Consider the following 21,019-nt stretch of genomic DNA (forward strand, 5'->3'; position numbering starts at 1 on the left):
AATATATCTTGAAAAAACCATTACTCCTACTTGCCTCTAAGCCATCTTGATTCTGTTCTATCAACTCTCCCTTCTTTTTGTCAACCTTCTTTTTTGCCACACCAGTCATTATGACAACACCTGTGGTGTTGCTGTTAACTACTGTGCCAGGTTTCCCATCTGGTTTTTTGCTGTCTAGCTTATTTACTTTTCTTACTTCTTCTTGAACACCCTGCAAAAACAAATATAGAATAAGTGTCATAAAACACTTAAACAACCAACCATGAGTTCTTAGTACTAAATCACAGCTGATATTGCATTACTAAAAGCAAGAAAGTTAAACTAAAAACAAGGTCACTTTCAAAGGAATACATGAACATAAAGCAAAACTGTTACAACTTAAAGTGTAGTAAGTGACAAAAGAGAGTATAACAGAAAGAGTTACACAAAAAATGTCTGCAACAGTAGTCTGATTCTAGTAGACATATGGATTGGCAACATTTAATTGCATCACAGATTACCCACAATCATATTTCCCATTACATGTACTGTGGAGTTACTGGGCTCCTGTGCAGGGAGGAAATAACATATTTTTGCAGAAGCAGTGGGATGATATGGGGGAAACACTAAAGGTTTCAATAAGTGGAAAGGGGAGCAGAACAACTGCCCTATGAAATATGTTAAATAAAGGGGATTATGTATGATGAAAAGGAAGATAGTAAAACAGAGATACACCTACAATTTGAAACAGCCTATCAAACTTAACATCTTGCCTTTTATTTCACTGTTTGATCTTGAATTTTGGTGTTAACCCCAAAACAAAACCAAACGTTGAGTACATACAGGACACGCAGTACTGAAAATAGTGCCCAGACGATTTGGACAGGCACTTGTCACAGCTCTACATGTTGATATTTTTCAGGGTCATGCACAGTGTGCATTCTAAGTAGGCACATAATTCTCAGAGAATGTTTCTGTTTCAAGCAGAGCCCCCCCCCCCCCCCCCATCCCCCAATTGCAGAAAAGGACAAGACTACGTCACAATATTACTCTAGAGTAGAATTTGTTTACAAACTTCGATAACTGAAGTGTGACTTCCATGCCTTTTAAAGAGATCAAATTGCTCAAGATGCTCTTCATATTTACAAGACGAGTTGTCAACATTCACGCATGTTCATGATAAAGTAAACCACAGATACTATCAACCTCACATTTTTATTTTATGGCTCACGCCTATTTGATGGGCTACTCTGTAAAGCACAGCCAGTGAACAAATCTATTGCGAACTGTTTCAAAATGCATGGGTAGAAGCAATAAGAAATTGTATGCAAGAAATGTAAATTACAAGTCAGTGATACTGGCAGTTTTAAACAGTGTTTTACATTGGCATAACGGCAACTAAGCACTGAAAACTGGAGACTAAAAGTACCTATACATATACACTTCACTTTGACTTCCAGCCAAACCTAACTTGCATAAGATTGTCATCCTATTTTTTTTCTTTTTTGTTCCAGTCCTATTTCTTTCTTTTCTTTCCATCTTTTTCTCTGTCTTTTGCTAACTTCTTATGCCTGATTCCTCTCTTAATTTGTTGTTTTTGCGTACTTTCTTGACACATTATCTATTATTACCTTTTTTATTTCTCTTTGGCTCACATTTTGTCTTTGTTCTTGACAAATTTTGTTAATTACATTTTATGTTTGTCATTTTTTTACACTACATATCTGATATTCAGATAAACTATAGCTCACATCCCTACTCTTGAACTTTAGTTGTCCTTACTTTTGACACCTGTATATAACCTATGAATTTTTCTTCAACTAAGGTTCTAAATGAGCTTCCCTTTGTTCAACACCAGTGTAGTTACATGCAATTTCTCTCTTCATTTAGATGTAACCATTTTTGTGAAAACTTAAAATTCAAGATTTCATGAGTACAGCATGCCTCTGTTGTTGTTTTTATTGTTGTTGTTTTTGCTGCTGCTGCTGCTGTCGTTATTGTGGTCCTCAGTCCCAAGAGGGGTTTGATGTACCCTTCCATGCTACTTCATTGTGTGCAAGCCTCTTCATCTCCGCATATCACTGTTTTAATTTCATCGGCAGTCTTCTGGCCGGTTTGATGAGGCCCAACGCAAACTCATACCCGTCCCAAACTCTTCACCTCCCAATAGCACTTACACCCACTGTTCTCAATTATTTGTTGGATATATCCTAATCTCTGACTTCCTCTACAGTTTTCATCCTCTACAGCTTCCTCAAATACCAGTGAAATTGTTTCTTGATGTCTTAACACACGTCCTATCCTCGTCTCTTCTACTTCTCAGTATTTTCCACACATCTCTGCTTGCCAATTCTGTGGAGAACCATCACATTTCTTATCTGATCAGTGCACTTATAAACGACTTTCTACAGCACTAAATATAGAATACTTCAATTCACTTCTTTTCCATTTTTCCCACATTCCATGACTCACTACCACACAATACTGTGCTCCAAATGTACTGGGTGGTTATAATTAAATTGCAGCTACACAATGAGGCCCAGTGTAGGTCTGCATTAAAGCAGGACCATTTTATTCTGGAAAAAAAAATTAGTTTCAATTTTGGACATCAGATACAAGAAACAGTTTTAAAAATGTTTTGATATTTAATGGAATAGGAACAGGATGTGGGCAGAAAGCATCATCCAGGTGATAAAGGCATAATGTTGATTGTATTATCAACTGCTGTTCACACAATTTGTTCAATATGAGCACCAGAGATGTTGATAAGACACTGCATATATAGTGTATATGATTAACAGTTGCTCACAGCAGTTGCAGTGGAATCTGAGTAACATGTTCCTATGTACTTGCCTTCATATCAGGTACAGACCAAACATGTTCCTGACAAACACATTCTTTTAGATATCTCCAAGAGTCACATGGATTCGGATCAGGTGATGTTGCAACCCATGGATCTGGAAAACCTCTGGAGATAACATGTTCATGGAAGGTCACATTAAGCAGATCTTTCACTGGGCAAACAACATGAGGAGATGCCCATCTTGCATGAAAATAGTGGTTTCCACACAGTTGTGCTCTTCCAAATGTAACACCGAAAATGCGGAATGCATGGCACCTGTTACCGATATATAATTTTTTTGCTGAATTGTATGTAAATATTTGTAATTTAAATGTTTTCTTTTAATAAGTAAGGACATTACTTAACTGTATGTGCAAATTTAGGTAGAAGTCTGTTGACATTATCTGTGTTTTACTGTGAAACTTATAAGCTCTGGGAAAAAGCCAAAGGAATTGTTATTTGCATCGACTAGCAACGATAATAGCAGTGCTTGTGCGTTGTGAAATCTTTGGGTAGGAAGTTGTTGCACGGCCCGTGTGGAGAGAGGGGGACAGGTTACAGCGCTTATAGTGTGCAAAAGTGTGGTGGTAATGCTCTCGCAGTAGAGCGTACCACTTTGGCAGCATCATGTACGCACGCCGGCCAGATGACTAGTAGCAGGAGTAAGGACAGTGGACGGGCGGAAGAGGCTGTATTAAATACGATTGCCCATTCCTGTAATTAGCCATGCTCCACAAGATGCTACAGTCTTCAACAACAGCAGCAGTTCCATCTACACAGATTCGTCGTCAGCTCAGAGTTTCGTTGTATGCCCAGCACTGAAGTAAGACTGTTAATTGGTAGACAGTATTAACAGATAACCCAGCAGCACAACTAAATGTGATTTGATTAATACAATTTATTTAAATAATAATCAGTTAAACTCAGGGTGATTGTGTCCTCTTTGGCTTACACATTATTACCAAATTACCAAGCAGGGTTCTTGTTCCTTCCTCTTCCCCCCCCCCCCCCCCTCCCCCACCTATTTGCTAACCGAGTGTCATAAGAAACAAACTGAATAGTTACAGCCAGTTTATTAATGAATAATTTCACTTTTAAGAATTTCAGCCTCAGTCTACTTTCAATTAACTGTTGTGCAACAGAGGCTTCAGCATACGAGTAAAATAAGGCAATTTCATTTTTCAAGTTTGAGAATCAATCGCTGGAAAAAATCCAAATCTAAAGAAATGCCCAAATTAAGAGTGCAGGAGTTTTATTTATTTTACATATAGCTTGCAGCACAGGACTGTTTGGTTTGGTACGTATTATATTATTTCTGTTCAAGTCAGTAAAAAAGGATCAGTTGTTCAGATAATAATTTGAAATACAATTTGCAAAATAAGTAACTGCAAAGTAAAAGTGCTTGCTTTTTTTTCTAAATTTCTTTGATGATGTTATGTTGAGGTCACTGAAAATCACTGTTCACGTAATGAAGTTCAATACTAACGTACAGTTTAATTGCACATTTTCAAATCATTACTCGATTGTACCTTTTTTCCCAAAATTTAATGACAAACGTAGCGTAAGAGTGACTTCTCAGTTTTCTTTATCATTACATACTCACTTAAATTAGTGTCAAAAAATGTGACAACCTTCAGTTGCCATGTCAGTGTTTAATAATGCATGTTTTTCTTTCCCATCATCTTGTACAGGATTTTGGATGTAAATTACTCTAGTGGGCTGGAGACCATTAATTATTTCCTTTTCCTTCATTAGTGTAGCTTCTGGATTCAGGATCAGTGGTACCCCTTTTCTGTCCAGTGTTGTTCGTAAGTGAATGCACAAAATAACTTTCATTTTTCCAAATTATGATCCTGTTCGGTTTAATTACTTTTGATTTTTAGTAGACTTTTCCATCAGAAGTGTCTATCGTACACTTTCCTCCTACTCATCAATATTATTTCTTCGAGAAAGAGAGCCTTATCCAATTAGTAAAAGTCCATTAGGCATACAAGGGATCCAAGGTCATACTTTACATCACAAGCAGGATAGGCCGATTAGTATGGGGGAGGTTACACAAAGCGAGAACCACGTTGTACATGGAGGTATCGATAACATGCATATGTACACCTGACAGGCCCTCTGGGTACACTATTTTCAAAGAAGAATGGACCAAGAATAAATGTGCTTATAACTCCAAACTCCACAGTCACATACAGTGAGCGCACTGGCTCTTCCTACACAACACATGGTTTAACACTACCACAAATTTGGCAGTTCTGTGTAAAATGTGTCTCGTAAACAGACGTTAGTTTTCTACCCTAGGAGTAGCCGTCATTTCTGAATTTGTTTCCATCCCCCTTCTTAGGTCCCTCACATCTTGTGGTCTGCCCTTCCTTTTTAATGTTACCCAACTCATCCCTCTCTCCTTTTTGAAGAAGGAACTATTAGTTGCAAAATCTGGGATAGTACATGTTCTTTACAGTTTCTCTACTGGCAAAACTGAAACACTGTCTCCAGTATGAGTTTCAACCACCTTCATCCTGTCCTTTCCTGTTGCAAGTTAAATGACCAAAATATGCATAAAATTATCAGAACTGAGCTATATCTAATTTTTCTATCCTTTTCTTTTCAAATACATTTGTGTGTAAAATTTGTATTTTAAGTCTGTAAATACATATTTTTTAAGTTGTTGGATTTCACAGTAGCTTCCAAAAGCACTGAAACCAAGTTATCACTGCACAATGCACTTTTGTCAGCCAATCATAGCTCACGTCATGTGATCTTGCCAGCCAATGACAACAGATGTTCAGAGTGCACTACATGTGATGTAGTCAGCCAATATCAACGTTACTCTTAAGTAGCACAAACAGACAAACAGGAAAAGTAATGGTTTAAATTAATATATATACAGTACAGCTACAAGGAAAGCTAAGCTTTCACATCTAATACTGGTCTTTTTTAGCAGGCATTACACTTTAAGATGTATGAAACACAAATGTGCGGGTGAAATTTTAAATAATGGCATAAATGGCTGGTCTACTGGATCCGAAATTTTTCTATGTGGTTGGTCCTCAAAGCGTTAAGTTTTGAGTGAGAGTAAAATGCTCCATGATTTTAGAAACAATCACACACACTCAAACATAACATAATTCATCTTGTGTAAAAAGAAGTTTACTTTGAAAGTAATATTTCTCAAACCACCATTTGAAATAATTTCCCCTGACAGAAATACACACAGCTGTCACATCACACTCATCAAAAGTAGTCTGAAGTTAAGAAGTACTGCATGGTCTTTGTCCTAAAGCCTCTGACACATTTTGCTGTCATCAGATGCTTGTGTGTGCACTGTGTTTTGTTGTTATAAGTGTTAGATTTTCTTTGCTACTAAATTTTTATTTTGGTGTCATTCTCTTGTTTATGTTTTATTGTCTCTAAATGTATACATTCTGTATGAGGGCAAGGTTTTGGAGGGAATAAATGGTCTTGTTTCATTTATGGAATCGTGATGATCTCCCAGCATATTTACGTAGCTGCTCCCATTGCTGATGCAAAATTTCTAACTGTAGAACGCAGTTTCTCAGCTCCTGTGTCAGAAGTCATGATTTTTCCACATAAATATTTACTTGCCACAAAGATAGTATGGTACTTTCATGAACAGTTAATTTAAAAATCTGAACATTGTAAAAGAAAACTATAATGTTGGTCTGACATATGAGTTTCTCTCAGTTCTTTCATACTAGTAATGCCCACACAAGTATATAATACTTCCAGCAAACGAACTCAAAAGAAAGACATTTTACGTGCTGTGATTACCGGCTTCCCTCAAAAGTGAATGACAACTGGGGTTGTCCATGCCAGGCCATAAACAATTTCTGTAGTCCATACTTCCATTCAGTCTGCTCTGGCACCTCTCTAGCTGTCTTGTGGTCATTGGCATATCATGTCAGCAGACTAATGCAGTGCTTTCTAAGAAGGCATTTGGCTAACAAAATCAAAGTAAACAACTTGTCTACACAAGGTTATTAATGAATTTACCATGCAGAAGTAATACTTGTGCGTACTTCATATTTTTTCTAGAAATGTATCTAAAATTTACATAAATGCAAAAATAAATAGAAAATAATAAAAATAATAATAATAATAATAATAATAATAATAATCACGCAGCTGTAAAATTTGTATCTTCACTGTCAAAATATTTGACTGTTTCTTCTGAATGAGTTGTGTTTACGCTCGGATCTGAGAACACAGCAGTTTTTTTTATGAATAAGTAGCAGATTTCATTTCTATATTGATGAGAGAATGTTATAATTTCTCTCACTTCCAAACATATTGTCTAATTGCTGCTCTCTCCTTGATAGTGTAGAAGCAGCTGATGAAATAACACCTTCGTTCCCATCATACCTCACAGTGAGCATTGACAACATTGCTACACGAAGCACATAAGTATGCCACTAGCCCCACTCAAACTTTTACCGCATTCTGCAGAAAAGTCTACTAAAGTTGAGTAACCTGAATCTATACTTCAAGGTTTCTACTTCATACATACACTAGCAATGCCAACAGAAGTAAGACCAACAGGGGGAGTTACTTGATTCCTGAAATAAGAAACAAGGAACATCAAAAGAATTATAGAAGCTCAAAATATGATGATAATCAGAACTGTCACAATAGCAATAATAGATGTATATGTACAACAGGTATATCATTTGAAAACACAATAAATATGAACCGGAGGGAGGGGAGATACGACACAAATGTTATACTAGTTGAGGTCTTAAGTGTAGAATTGTGAAGAATTGATAAGCAGAATGCCAAGGCAAACATACTACTAGAAGAGGAAGATTTCAGACTAGCAAATAAAAAAGAAATACCAATATACATAGGTCACTGCAGAACCAGTCTTTTGTAAAGGAAGACACTTCAACAAACAAGAATTATTATGGTCCTCAGCAACAGCTCCCGTAAGGAAATATTTCCCAACAATGAAAAGTTTCCATATCAACACACCACAACAGAGAAAAGAAGCAATTGGAACACCTCTGAAAAATACAACAGGGAATAATAAAGCAAAACAAAGATAACATTGAAAGAGAAAAGACACTAATGTAAGAAGACAAACTGTAAGAAGCCTGAAAATAACCACAGAAGAGCCACAAAAAATCAACAGAAGACGAAAAGCACAAAAATGGTTTGACCAAGAATGCTTCAGAGAAAGGAAAGAAATCCTGTAGATACTACACATAGCAAAAACACTCAGACAAGACATGTATGCAGAAAAAAGGAAGAAATACATATCTACAAGTAAAAGTGAAAGAGCGGAATACATCGAGGAGGTGACAAGAGAATTAACAATGGGTGCAAAATCAGATTCATTCACAGCAATGAGGAAGACAGTTTCACCCATAAGAGCAGATATCCATCTGGATACATGGAAAACACATTTCTCAGAAATACTGAACAGACAGGAAAAAAAGACAAGCCATAAAAAATTGAAGCAACGGAGACTGTACACAGCTTTGAATTAATAATAACTAAGGAAGTCAGACAAGCAATAAAAAAAGAAAAAAAACAAGAAAGTGGCAGGTCTAGACAACATATAAATGGAAAATCCTAAATACTCCAGTATGGAGGAACTATGGAAGGACCATAGACCAGAAGAAGAAGATTGTGTAGTGTATACTTCTGCTGTCTGTATCACGACAGGTGTTTGTTTTTATGTGAGCAGTCAGTTACAAATGACTAACTCATTAGCTGAGCGCAACTACCGTCTCTGCAGCAGCAGTGTGTTTGGACCCACAGCTACGCACTTCAATAACTGCGTAGCCTATATCTCTGACATCTTCAGTATGTACAAGGACTGTGATTGCTGCTTTCAGATGCGAGCGGAATTCGTGATCCTTCATTCACAGCTCCAGGTGGTGCTGGCTTCAATCACACGGCTTGAGGCTGTTGCCAATGGACATCACTGTGGGGATCCGCATATGGGGCTGCAAGGTACATCTAGTATATCCCTCACGTCCCCCAGTTGGTCCACTACTGCGACAGTTGCGGCAGGCAGCGAAAGACTTTCCGGAGGACCGTTCAGGAAGCCTTCTCAGTTTATCTGACAAACACATTTAAGACGCTATCAGTGGTTGAAAAAAATCTTAAGTCAGATGCAGTTGTTTGCGCTGTTCTACATCTACATGGCTACTCTGCAAATCACACTTAAATGCCTGGCAGAGGGCTCATCAAACCATCTTCACACTAATTCTCTATTATTCCACTCTCTAACAGCGCATGGAAGAAAAACACACCTATATTTTCCTGTGCAAACTCTGATTTGAAATCCATTGTGGATAGCAGTCAACACTTCCCATGACTAAACAGCTAGTTGTGTTTCACAAGAAGGATGTTTTCTGAATCCATGTTGAAGATGTGTCAATAGACCATTTTCTCTTCAAGGTAATTCATATTGTTCGAACACAACGTCTGTTCCAAAATCATGCTGCATATCGGTGTCAATATTACTATTAATTTATTGGATTACTCCTATTGCCTTTCTTGAATATTAGTGTGAGTGTGCAATTTTCCAGTCTCTGGATATGCATTTTACATAATGTGAGTGGTTGTACATGACTTAAGTATGGAGGCTCTTGCATCAGCATATTCTGAAAGGACATAACTGACTGGAAGACTTGCTTTTATTAAGTTACTTAATGTGTTTAACTATTTATATGTTAATTTATTTGGTATACAACTATTTATTTGTTAATTTATTTGGTATACATGTTAATTTATTTGGTATACATCTCTCAATTGCCATTGATATTATTTCTCTGAATTCAAGCCACACATCTGGTCTCCACTCACATTGTTAATTTGGAAGGAGTGGAGATTCTCTCTCAGAAAGATGGCAAACTACTTTTTTGAATAAATATATTTTTCATTTATTTTTGGTGGATTTGGGAGTTATGGTATTCAGTACACTATGACAACCATGTGTTCACTAATGCCTGTATTCATTTTGATGCTCGTTATTAGCTCAGGCTTATTTGTTAGTAAGAGGTCAACTGTGTTTTCATAATTGTTTACTATTCACCACAACTATAATTGTATGCGTTGGGTGCCTGTTTGAAATTAGACTCAAGTATTCTTTGACCCTTTCACCAACTGTATCATTTGAGTAGGGGGGGGGGGGGGGTGTCGGTAGAAGGATCCAACTATTATTTTATTCCTGTTGACCTCTACTCATAGTAACTCACAAGAATTATCTACTTCAATTTTGCTACAAGATATAGTACTTCAACAGTAACACATACACCACTGCCAACTGTATGTAGACTATCCCTTCTGAACAATGTTAGATCCTTCACAAAAATTTCAGCTGAACTTCAGCCAGTTTTCTGTGCCTATAATGATTTGAGCATCCGTGCACTCTAGTGCTTCGAGCTTTGGTACTTCCCCAACAAAGCTATGACAACTTAGAGCTATTATACCAATGGTTCCTAGATTTACGCTTTTCCTGTGTTCCATCTGCACCCTTCAAGACTGAAGCCTGTTTTGTGTTTTCCCAAGACCCTCTAACCTAAAAAAATCATCCAGTCCAAGCCACAAATGCTACCCGTGTAGCCGTCTCCTGATCTATTTAGCGGAACTTGAATGCCCACTATCCTATGGCACAAGTCGAAGAATGTGCAGCCTACACAGTCACAGCACTGTCTGAGCCTCTGGTTCAGCCACTCCTCTCGGTTATGTACCAGAGGTTCTCAATCGGTCAAGTTGACTGCGCTGCAAATGGAGAGCTCTGCTTTCACCTCGCAAGCAAGACTGCCAGTGTGCACTCTGTGTTTATACTGAGAAAAGTCATTCCAGACATGAAACAAAGCCATGAAGAACACATCAACTGTAGGTGGTGACTCATATCGGTATTAACGATGTGGGTCACTAGGAACTGGAAGAGATTCTCTTTAGTTTCAGGCAGCTAGCTGAAATGGTAAAGCTGCCAGTCTTGCAGGATGAAGCCAGAGCTCACCATCTGTAGCATCGTCAACAAGATTGACTGTGGCCTCTAGTACAGAGCTGATTGGAGAGTCTGAATCAGACACTCAAACAATTCTGCGACAATGTAAGTAGCAGATTTCTCGACTTGCACCAATGGGGTGGTGAGGTTTTGTGTTCTGCTTAAAAGGAATGAAAAGTCAGTAAATAAGTTAATAATTGGTTCCTCTTATCAATTTCCCAACTCAGATGATTCAGTTGTTGAGTAGTTCTAGTGACCACAAGGTCATTGTAGCTACAATGACCACCGCAATATTCACGTCCACCAAATGTAAACATAAAATGAACTATTTCAAGAATCACATACAAATTCACTAGATACCTTTGTAAGAGACAGTCTCCACTCCTTCCCAACTAACTATGTAAGTAAAGTGTGTCAATTGAGAAATTTACAACAAATAAATTAATAAAGGATGTTACCGATTCCCTATTGTACACAAAATAGGCAAGAACACTGTTACAAAAGCAACAAATAAAAGCATGCTAAATTTAAAAGGATGCAAAATCTCCAAGACCGATGACATTTTATGAAGCTTGAAACTTAGTGCAGATTTCAATGTGAGATGCTTTTAATAACTTCCACAATGGAACTCAAGTCTCAAAAATCTGACAGAAAATCCAAAGAGTCTGATCATATACAAAGGCCTATGGCAAGAGACAATCAACAGCTTCGCTGCACAATACCAATGGTAGTATTAGCAATGACAGTGCCACTGAAGTGGAGTTACTAAACACAGCTTTCCGAAATACCTTCAGCAAAGAAGACAATTACATATTCTACTATTCAAATCAAGAACAGCTGCCAACATCAGAAACTTAGAAGTAGATATCCTCAGTGTAGCAAAACAGATTAAATACTTTTAAAGGCAAGTTTTCCAGTCCAGATAGTATACCAATTAGGTTACTTTCAGATTATGCTGATACAATATCTCTATACTTAACAATCATATACAACCACTCACTTGACGAAAGATCCATACCAAATGACTGCTAAGTTGCATAGATCACATCAATACTGAAGAAAGGAAATAGGACTAATCCAATGAATTACCGACAGATATTACTGACATCAATTTGCAGCAGGATTTTGGAACATATGCTATGTTTGAACATTCTGAACCACCTCAAAGGTAAAGATCTACTGACACACAGTCAGCATCGTTCATGTCAAACACAACTAGCTCTTCATCCACACACACACACACACACACACACACACACACACACACACACACACACACACACACACGTAAAGGCAAAGAGTTTGGGCAGAGATGTCAGTCGAGGCGGAAGTACAGAGGTAAAGATGTTGTTGAATGACAGGTGAGGTATGAGCGGCAGTAACTTGAAATTAGTGGAGTTTGAGGCCTAGGTGTCCGCGTACGCTGAGCGCTAAGTCCCCCGCTGGCGTGCTGCCAAGATTGCGTAAGATGGTTGGCAGGGTGCATGCGCCGCCTCTATAGGCGCAACAAACTGTTACATCCTTGTGCCTCCCAGTTCTAGATGTATCCTTGTCCGGTTAATGGCTGACGCTACAGGTCAGTTTGTGTACAGATCAATTTATTTATGAAAATATAAAGTACAGTCACCAACAAACTTTACATATTCACATACTCCTTTACCTTTTACCTAAATGTGCGAGTGTATACCTGTCCTTTTCTCCCCGTAAGGTAAGTCTTTCTGTTCCAGGGATTGGAATGACTCCTTACCCTCCCCCTTAAAACCTACATATGTGCAAGCGAGTGTATACCCGTCCTTTTCTCCCCCTAAGGCAAGTCTTTCTGCTCCAGGGATTGGAATGACTCCTTACCCTCCCCCTTAAAACCTACATCCTTTCGTCTTTCCCTCTCCTTCCCTCTTTCCTGATGAAGCAACCTTAGGCTGCGAAAGCTCGAATTTTGTGTGTGTGTTTGTTTGTGTGTCTATCAGCATACCAACACTGTCGTTTGGTAAGTTACATCATCCTTGTTTTTAGATATATTTTTCCCATGTGGAATGTTTCCGTCTATTATATTTATCTTATAATTGGTTTAATATAGTAATAAATTTCAGATATTGAATGTAAATACTGAAATGTGATACTATTGTTTACAATGATTTATTCCCTTCTAGATATAAGGGTGTAAGATGATTATATATGTGGTTCTCCTTCTTATTACCTTCATAAAAGCATCTAATGGATCTACTTCATCCTCCACTTCAGCTTCAGCTTCAGCTTCACCTTCTTCTTTATTTTCCTTATTTTCTTTGTTTTCCTGTTTGTCTTGTTTTTCTTCTTCCTCATCACTATCATCTTCCAGTGTCCACTTCTTTGCCGGTACTGGAAGATTAGCTGTAACATAAAAATACCTTAAAACCATTCACATGGACTCATTAAAGTATTCAAGTATATGTAAGCAGCACTTATAAAGAAGTACAGAGTTGTCCACTTTTTCAAAGTAGGTTTGTCTTACGGGTGAATCTAAGTTCTGCTAAACTCTCAGAAGTTCTCTCCGGTTATTTGCCGAATATTGATTTAAGGCCATTTTCAACAATGGCTCACTACAAAGTGATTTGTTACATTTGTTTCCTCAACTACCTATTAGATTGTATCACTGTGAAAATGCCTCCATGCCAGTGCAAAAACAGAGTGTGGAATATGTGTGGTGTTTCTACAGGAAATATTTCCACTGACTCATTGTATTAGCTATTTAAAAGCAACTCTGGTGCCTTTTTATCATTTTGCTTGAGCACTGACAGTTGAAATGCATTTTTACAGATACATTCTCTTCTTTCTTTAGTGCATCCATCTTATGGTGGGTTTAAACTGGAGGCTCTCGATTGTGTATTGTTCTGAGCATCTTCCTTCATCTGTTAGTGTGTGTGTTTTCTTGTAACGTTGTCCACCGTTCCAATTCTCTTTCTCTCATTCCTTCCACTTTTCTTTCTATAATTCAATTCTTTGTTGCAGACAATTCATACGCAATATATGTTCCAGCCAAGACTTATTTTCTCCTACCTAACCACTTTTAGTTATCTTCTTTCACCCCCTCTTTTTCTTATCCTTAAGTATGTCAGTCCACTTCACCTTAAGCATTCTTCCCCACAACCATACTTCAAAACTTCCTTTCTTCTTTCTTTTTAACTGTCCATGATTCAGTGCTACACAACACTACATGCCACACACAACATTTAGAAAATCTTTTCCTCCGCTCCGTTGGAACTATTCTAGCTGGTATTAACTTCTTCACCTTTTCGAATGCTCACTTTCCAATAGATATCCTCTTCCCTGTTTCTTCCGTGCAGTTTCCGTTCCATGTTGCTGAACTCCCCCGGTACAGAAATGACTTAACTTGTTCTATCGTTTTTCCGTCTCCCTTCTTGCTTATTCTCATCACTTTTGTCTTTCCTGTATTTTAATTCACTCCATACCTAATGCCCCTTCTTGCAAAGCTATTCGACACCTTCTGTAGCAGCTCTTCTGTTTCCATAAGTACTGCTTGATCATCAGCGTGCTTTATAGCCTTTATCCTTAACCCCCCACCCCCCAATTATAATGCATCTTGCATCCTCTATGGCCGTATCTATAACTTCTTCTCCATTGAACACTTTACATGAACATCTTTATCTTGCACCTCTTTCAATGCTCGTTTCTTGTGTCTCCTCGTGCCCTACTCTCACTATCACATTTTCCTCTATTAACATTCTATCTTTTTAGTCTATTCCAATATCTTTTAAAATTCTCAACAATACACTACAGATGACTCTACTGAATGCATTCTCCCAGCATATAAACCAAATACACACCTCCTTGCCCATTTCTATCATCCTCTTTCTAATCATTCTTAAACAACCTATATCATCTCTTGTTCCTTTACCCTTTTTGTATCCAAACTGGTCTTCCCCAGTATTTTAGTCAATTTTCCTTAGTATCACTCTCGCTACAGAATGTGTAACACGACTGATAATACTAAATATCCTATAGTCTTTACACTATTTTGCAGGGCATTGAATTTTTGTATTGAATTTGGATCTAGGACTTTCAATGCCTCAGATGGTATTTTGTCACAGTTCAATGCTTTCTCCTTCCACAATTCTTCACCTAGTTTCTACAATCCCCAATTCAATACCTTAGGACTTCAGTCTTCTTGATTCTGTTCCCCTTCATCTTCCAAAACCAGTCTCATGACACCAGCCTGTGCGCTGTACAACTCTTACACATAATCCATCCCTTTCTCCTCCTCTCCTATACATACTGTCTTCTTTAATGTTCATTTAACATTCATAATTTGCTAATTTCCGTTTTTACTACAGATTTCACTGCTCTGTGCATTTCTTCCAGTTTTTCTTTCTTTTCCAATTCTTCTAATGCCTCACATTGTTTCCTCATTCAATCTTCTCTAGCTCGTCAGTTAGCCCTGCTACACCACTGTTCAGTTTTCTACACTGTCTTCTGGCTTCTTCCGAATTGTTGTTTCGCCAATTCTTGTGCACATCCATCTTATCTGCCAAAGGACACACACTGGTAGACAAGCACGAGAGAATGAAAAATGCATATGGGGCAGCATGTCCATCAAAAACAACCACTTTGGAATGGGTGCCAAGTTCCCAAGGGGTGTTGCTGATTCATGATAATGTGCATCCCCATAAAGTAAATGCTGTAAAGCAGAAGTTGCACCAGCTCGAGTGGGAGACAACTGAGCATCTGTCCTATATTCCTGATATCTCCCCGTGCGATAATCACACCTACGATTCCTCAAAAAAGGACTTGAACTGCCAATGCTTCCTGTCGGATGAGGATATGCAACAGACAGTTACAGACTTATTCACACAGCAGGACATGGTTTTTTACCAAATAGGTATCTTCAACCTCGTGAGATGTCAGCCTCAATGCTAATGGCGACTTTGCCTGATTGCAATACTGATTCTGGGCTGTACAGCCTTTGAACAGAAATTTTTTGATCATCTTATAGTTTAAAAAGATGGCACAATGTAGAAAATAAAGCACTAGAAAAAATTAAATGGTAGTTACTGCCATCACAATGTTCGCCGAGTCCAGGGCAGAAAAACAACAACAATATGGAAAGGATAGATTGCTACTTGCCACATGGAGAAGGAGTCAGCTTGCAGATAGGCACGCTGAAAAAGACTGCTAAAATATTTAAGCTTTTGGACAAAGTCCTTCTTCCAAAGAAAAAAAGTACATACACATTCACACGAGAACTCATACACACGTGGCCACTACCTTCAGCAGAGCACCTGGAGACAACAGCCATATCTGCACGAGTGGCACTTGTGTGAATATTTGTGTTTTTTCTACTTCAGAAGAAGGACTCTGTCCAAAACTTTAAATATGTATGTGGTGTCTGTTCATTCAGACATGTCCTAAAGAAATGGAAAATTTTGATCCAGTAGCCACTTTTGGATTAAGACACAAAGGAATTACAGACATTGGCTGTGAGTGGGAATTGATTGAAATCGACGGGGAAAGTTGAAAATTTGTGCCCGACTGTCGAAAACACCATTTGAACCTGAGTCTCCTCCTTACTAGGCAGGTGCTCTGAACATTGAGTCATCTGCACTCAGTGTTCACTGCAACTGCACAGATGACTATATTGCACGCCTCCTATCAGACCCAAATTCTCAACTTACCCAGTCACTACCACTGTAGTTCCCCTTATCCAGTACCCTACTTATTCATGGCTTTTCACTGATACTGAAAGAACACACACCACATATACTTAATTAAGACGATGACAGCCAATGATCTCTTCTGTGCAGGTGCACTAACTCTTGCGGGAATCTAAGAAATGCCACAAGTAATGAGGATAATGGGCAAAGGGCACTACATTAATGTTGTGTTTATAAGTTGAGACTTTGGGTCTGACAGGAGGCGTGCTATGGCAGTCAGTGCACTTGCAATGACCACTGTGTCTGAATGGCTCAATGGTCAAAGCACCTGCCTAGTAAGCAGGAGACCCAGGTCTGAATCCCGGCCCAGCACAAATTTTCGACTTTCCCTTTGATTTAAATCAAAGCCCACACTCAGCCAATGTCTGTAATTCATTTGTGTCTTAATTAAATATTTTAGAAGTCTTTTTCATTGTGCATGGCTGAGATTCAATGTCTCTTCTATGTGACCTGTAGCAGTCTATTACTTTCATATTGTTATTATTGAACTCACTGTGGTTAAAAAGAAACCTAAATAATTGTTAACAAATAATAAATAAATTACAGTGATCACATAAAAGAATTTGCCTTACAGAGACTTCTACCTCCAAATAAAAACCCAAAGAGTTTATCTACAATGGACATTTACTACTTTTTAAAACTGTTAGCTACAAAAACTGCTGCTCCTAATACTATGAAAACCACAAATAATTCCAGAATGAGATTTTCACTCTGCAGTGGAGTGTGCGCTGATATGAAACTTCCTGGCAGATTAAAACTGTGTGCCGGACCTACACTCGAACTTGCACTTGCCCGCAAAAGGCAAAGGCAAAGGTCTCGAGTTCGAGTCTCAGTCTGGCACACAGTTTTAATCTTCCAGGAAGTTTCAGCACAAACAATAATTATAATTAATTTTATATGTGTGAATAAAGAAGAGAAAAACATATCTCCCACCTAGTAGGTTTCCTTTGATTTCCTTCTTTGTAATCTCCAGCTCCTTCTTCTTCCTCTCTGCTCGCCATCTCTCAATTCTTTCTCTGCGTTTCTGCATTTCTAATTCTAATCGTTTCTGCTCTGCTTCCTGGTAAGGCAGAGAACAGGTATGAGAGCTAAGTAATGAACACAATCATAAATTAATGTAGCTACTGAATGTATTAGTACATGGCTTCAACATAAACCCTGAGCACAGCACAATTAAAGGTTTTCTATCATTAGTGCTGTCAACATCTGATCTCACGACGACTGGAAATTATCATACAGCACATTTATCTTCAGCATCATTACACTGCCATCATCTGTGTCACATGCAGTGTAGTGTATCTGTTAACATCACTGGCTGGCATGCTGTGGATCGTCAGTTCAAAGCTGACGAGAGCAATTATTTGTTATTTAGTATTCATCATTTCAGGAAGGTTCTTGATGAAAACATTTGGTGAGAATCAATAGTAAGTCCCCTTCGCAGAAGAACAACTGAAGAACAGGGTCATGCCACAACATGTTAACCATCACAACAATCCTATTCATGCCAGTCAACTGCAAATGATTATAGTCGGCGATAGCTCATCGCTGCACCATGCACTTAAGTACCAGCCACTAACCTAGCTGCTGAATTCAGAAAAACTAAGTGAGGCGACCATCTGTGACGGTAAGACCACTACAGATGAAAATTGTCCACTGACAACAGATACCAAGATGACAGGAAATCTGAGTGACATGATCATCAATGCACAACAAGTCAGGGCACTACTGTCTAAGGGGCTTCTTTTCCTGCAATGTCAAATGTTTACCACAACCAGCTGAAGAAGATTATGTTCTGTGATGTGAAAACAGTTGTGCTGACAGCCATAAATGGGAATTGTGTCCAGCCAACAGGAACATATACTGTGAGAATAACTATCAATGACACAACACAGGCCTTTGAATCTGTTGTTATGACATACGGTAGTGATGATGTTATTCTCAAACAGGACTTTTTGCTGCCATCAATAGCAATCATTGACTGTGAAAGATCAGAGCTCCAGATAGACGAAGATATTCCAAACAAGCACCCGTAACATAGATTGGACTGGGTGGTTGTTTGCTGTTGTAGATATTGTTATTTCACCACTGTCAACAACACATGTTCCAGTCATCAACCAAGATGCACAATTAAAATGTAAAATATTTGTTAAAAGCAAGAAGCTAATCATATTCACAAATAGATCTACATGCCAATGACGATTGAGAACCTTGTGGTGAAGGAGAACTCTGGATCACTAAATGTCAAGAGCAGCCAAATTCGTCCCTAAATTTATGTGCATGTGGGACACCCGAGAAGAGCAACTTAGTGTTATTAACGAAGAATCTTGTACCACTACCACTATATGCAACGCAGACGAGGAAGCTACTATCTAACTGCCCATAGGGTCTGGCCTGAGCGAAGAACAACATAGTGAGTGATAGCCACCTGCATCAATTTTTGGATGCCTTCAAAGGCAGAGTGGAGAAAGGGCAGCTCAAACAGCTCATGATAAAACACCAATTTGCCAGTTCAATACGGAGTGTTACTGAGTGAACACCTTAGAATGTAGGGTGCACAACTTGCTTCACCACCTGGAATAGATGGTGTGTCTTTGCTGTCTAGACAACATTGCCATTATCTCAAAGACATATGCATAACATCTAAGCTGACTGATAACCATGCTGAAGTACAAACAAACTACAGGTCTCTAACTTAATCTGCCTCTTCATTGTATAAAAAATGAAAACCTTGGAGCACCTAGTAAATGACGATTGAGTCTGTTCCAATCTGGAGAAAATAAGGTCAGTCACAGGTTGTCCAACTCCTCAGCACATTAGTGATGTAAGAGGTTTTCTCACAAGGAGTTTATACTACCAGAGATTCATAAAGAACTTCGGTACCAAGGCACATCCCTTGCCATCTTTAGCAGGGAGATGGCAAATTCTCATGCAACGAAGTGCAAGAAAGATCTTTCCTTGCCCTTAAACGAGGCACTATCTTCTTCTCCAGTTCTAAAATTGTATGACAAGAATGCCGAGACAGATCGTCACACTGCTGGTAGCAGTTTTGGGATACAAGCAGTCTAGTATAAAATCGGGATGGTGCTGAAAGGGTGATAGATTACACTTCCACAGTACTCTCCAAGTCCAAGGTGAACTACTCTACAACTGAGAAGTGTGTTTTGCAGTTGTTTGGGCCACCAACAAGTACCGGCTGTATTTATTTGGCAAACTGTTCACCTTTGTGATGGATCACCCACCATTTTCTATGCTGGCTGACTAACCTGAACAATCCATTGGGTTGACTCACAAAATGTGCATCAAAGCTTCATATGACTATGACATCACAATGATATACAAAAACAAGACGACTCACTGCCTTTCAAGGATCCTTTGGTGGAACACAGCAGTGTAGATGAAATCTTAATTGGTGCTGCATTAAATGACACTGCTGCTGAACAGAGGATGTTAGCAAAAATCTCAAAAAGTTCTTCACTGATTTACTTTTAATTTTTACATGATACACTAATAAACATTCTGATGGACAGTGTTTTCTTTCTCACAGTCAATTTTAACTAAAGTAGCAAAGCATTTAAACCATTAGAGAAATTGTTTCTCCTGAATACATAATAAAAGTAAATATATTAAAAACAAAGATTCCAAGACTTACCAAGCGGGAAAGCGCCGGTAGACAGGCACAATAAAATAACACACAAACACACACACAAAATTTCTAGCTTTCGCAACCAACGGTTGCTTCTTCAGGAAAGAGGGAAGGAGAGGGAAAGACGAAAGGATATGGGTTTTAAGGGAGAGGCACACATATCCATCCATATATATGCAGACACAAGCAGACATATTTAAAGGCCAAGTGTGACGTGTCTGTGATTACTGCCAAAACTCTTCAATAGTGAATTTTGCTACCCCATGGGGGTAACCTTCCATCACCCATCCATGAAGAAGGTTTTGTTATGGGAACTTTAGGAATTACTTATGAAGATATGAGTGTCTATAGAGGGCATCGCACAAATGGGCTTCTTACAAGAAGATGGTGAAGCAGCTTGGAACTGAATGCCGTAGTGGCCCAGGGTGGCCAGAATATTCCTTCTAGATGGTTAAAGAATGTCGTAGAATCTTCTAGATCTCTGATGTAATCCAGAATTAACAGGTGCTGCATTACTTACGCATTATGAACATCTTTGGCAAATGCTTCCAATTATTCCAAAATCAACACCAGCAGATGAAATGAATGCATGTTTGAAGAGAACATTTCTTTGGCCTTGAGTGAAGAAAGTACAATTAAGTAGAAATATGAATTTAAGATTTTCAATAACAAAGAAGCAAAACATCTTGATGAAAACTCTTTACAATTTAGAGAACACACTCACCCAAGTCATTGAGCAACTGGCCACACTGAACTTACAAACAGTTTATGTAACACTGTCACCATTCCAAATGAATTAATAAATAAAGCTCCCATCAATCTTCAAAATTACTCAAGTTGGTTTTGTGAAAGACCCAGTT

General features: G+C 38.4%; 1 protein-coding gene across 1 annotated transcript in view; it reads right to left on the reverse strand.

Annotated features, from left to right (window-relative positions):
- LOC126336517 (probable ATP-dependent RNA helicase DDX46) overlaps positions 1-21,019 on the reverse strand; it is a 140,286-nt gene that overhangs the window by 102,457 nt on the left and 16,810 nt on the right. Inside the window, exons 5-7 of the mRNA XM_050000300.1 lie at positions 17,450-17,576; positions 13,006-13,178; positions 35-211 (exon numbers count right to left, since the gene is read on the reverse strand). Coding sequence (XP_049856257.1) covers positions 35-211; positions 13,006-13,178; positions 17,450-17,576 — 477 coding nt within the window. The remainder of the gene's footprint in view (positions 1-34; positions 212-13,005; positions 13,179-17,449; positions 17,577-21,019) is intronic.

This window comes from Schistocerca gregaria, chromosome 2 (assembly GCF_023897955.1).
Source record: "Schistocerca gregaria isolate iqSchGreg1 chromosome 2, iqSchGreg1.2, whole genome shotgun sequence".
Taxonomy (NCBI): domain Eukaryota; kingdom Metazoa; phylum Arthropoda; class Insecta; order Orthoptera; family Acrididae; genus Schistocerca; species Schistocerca gregaria.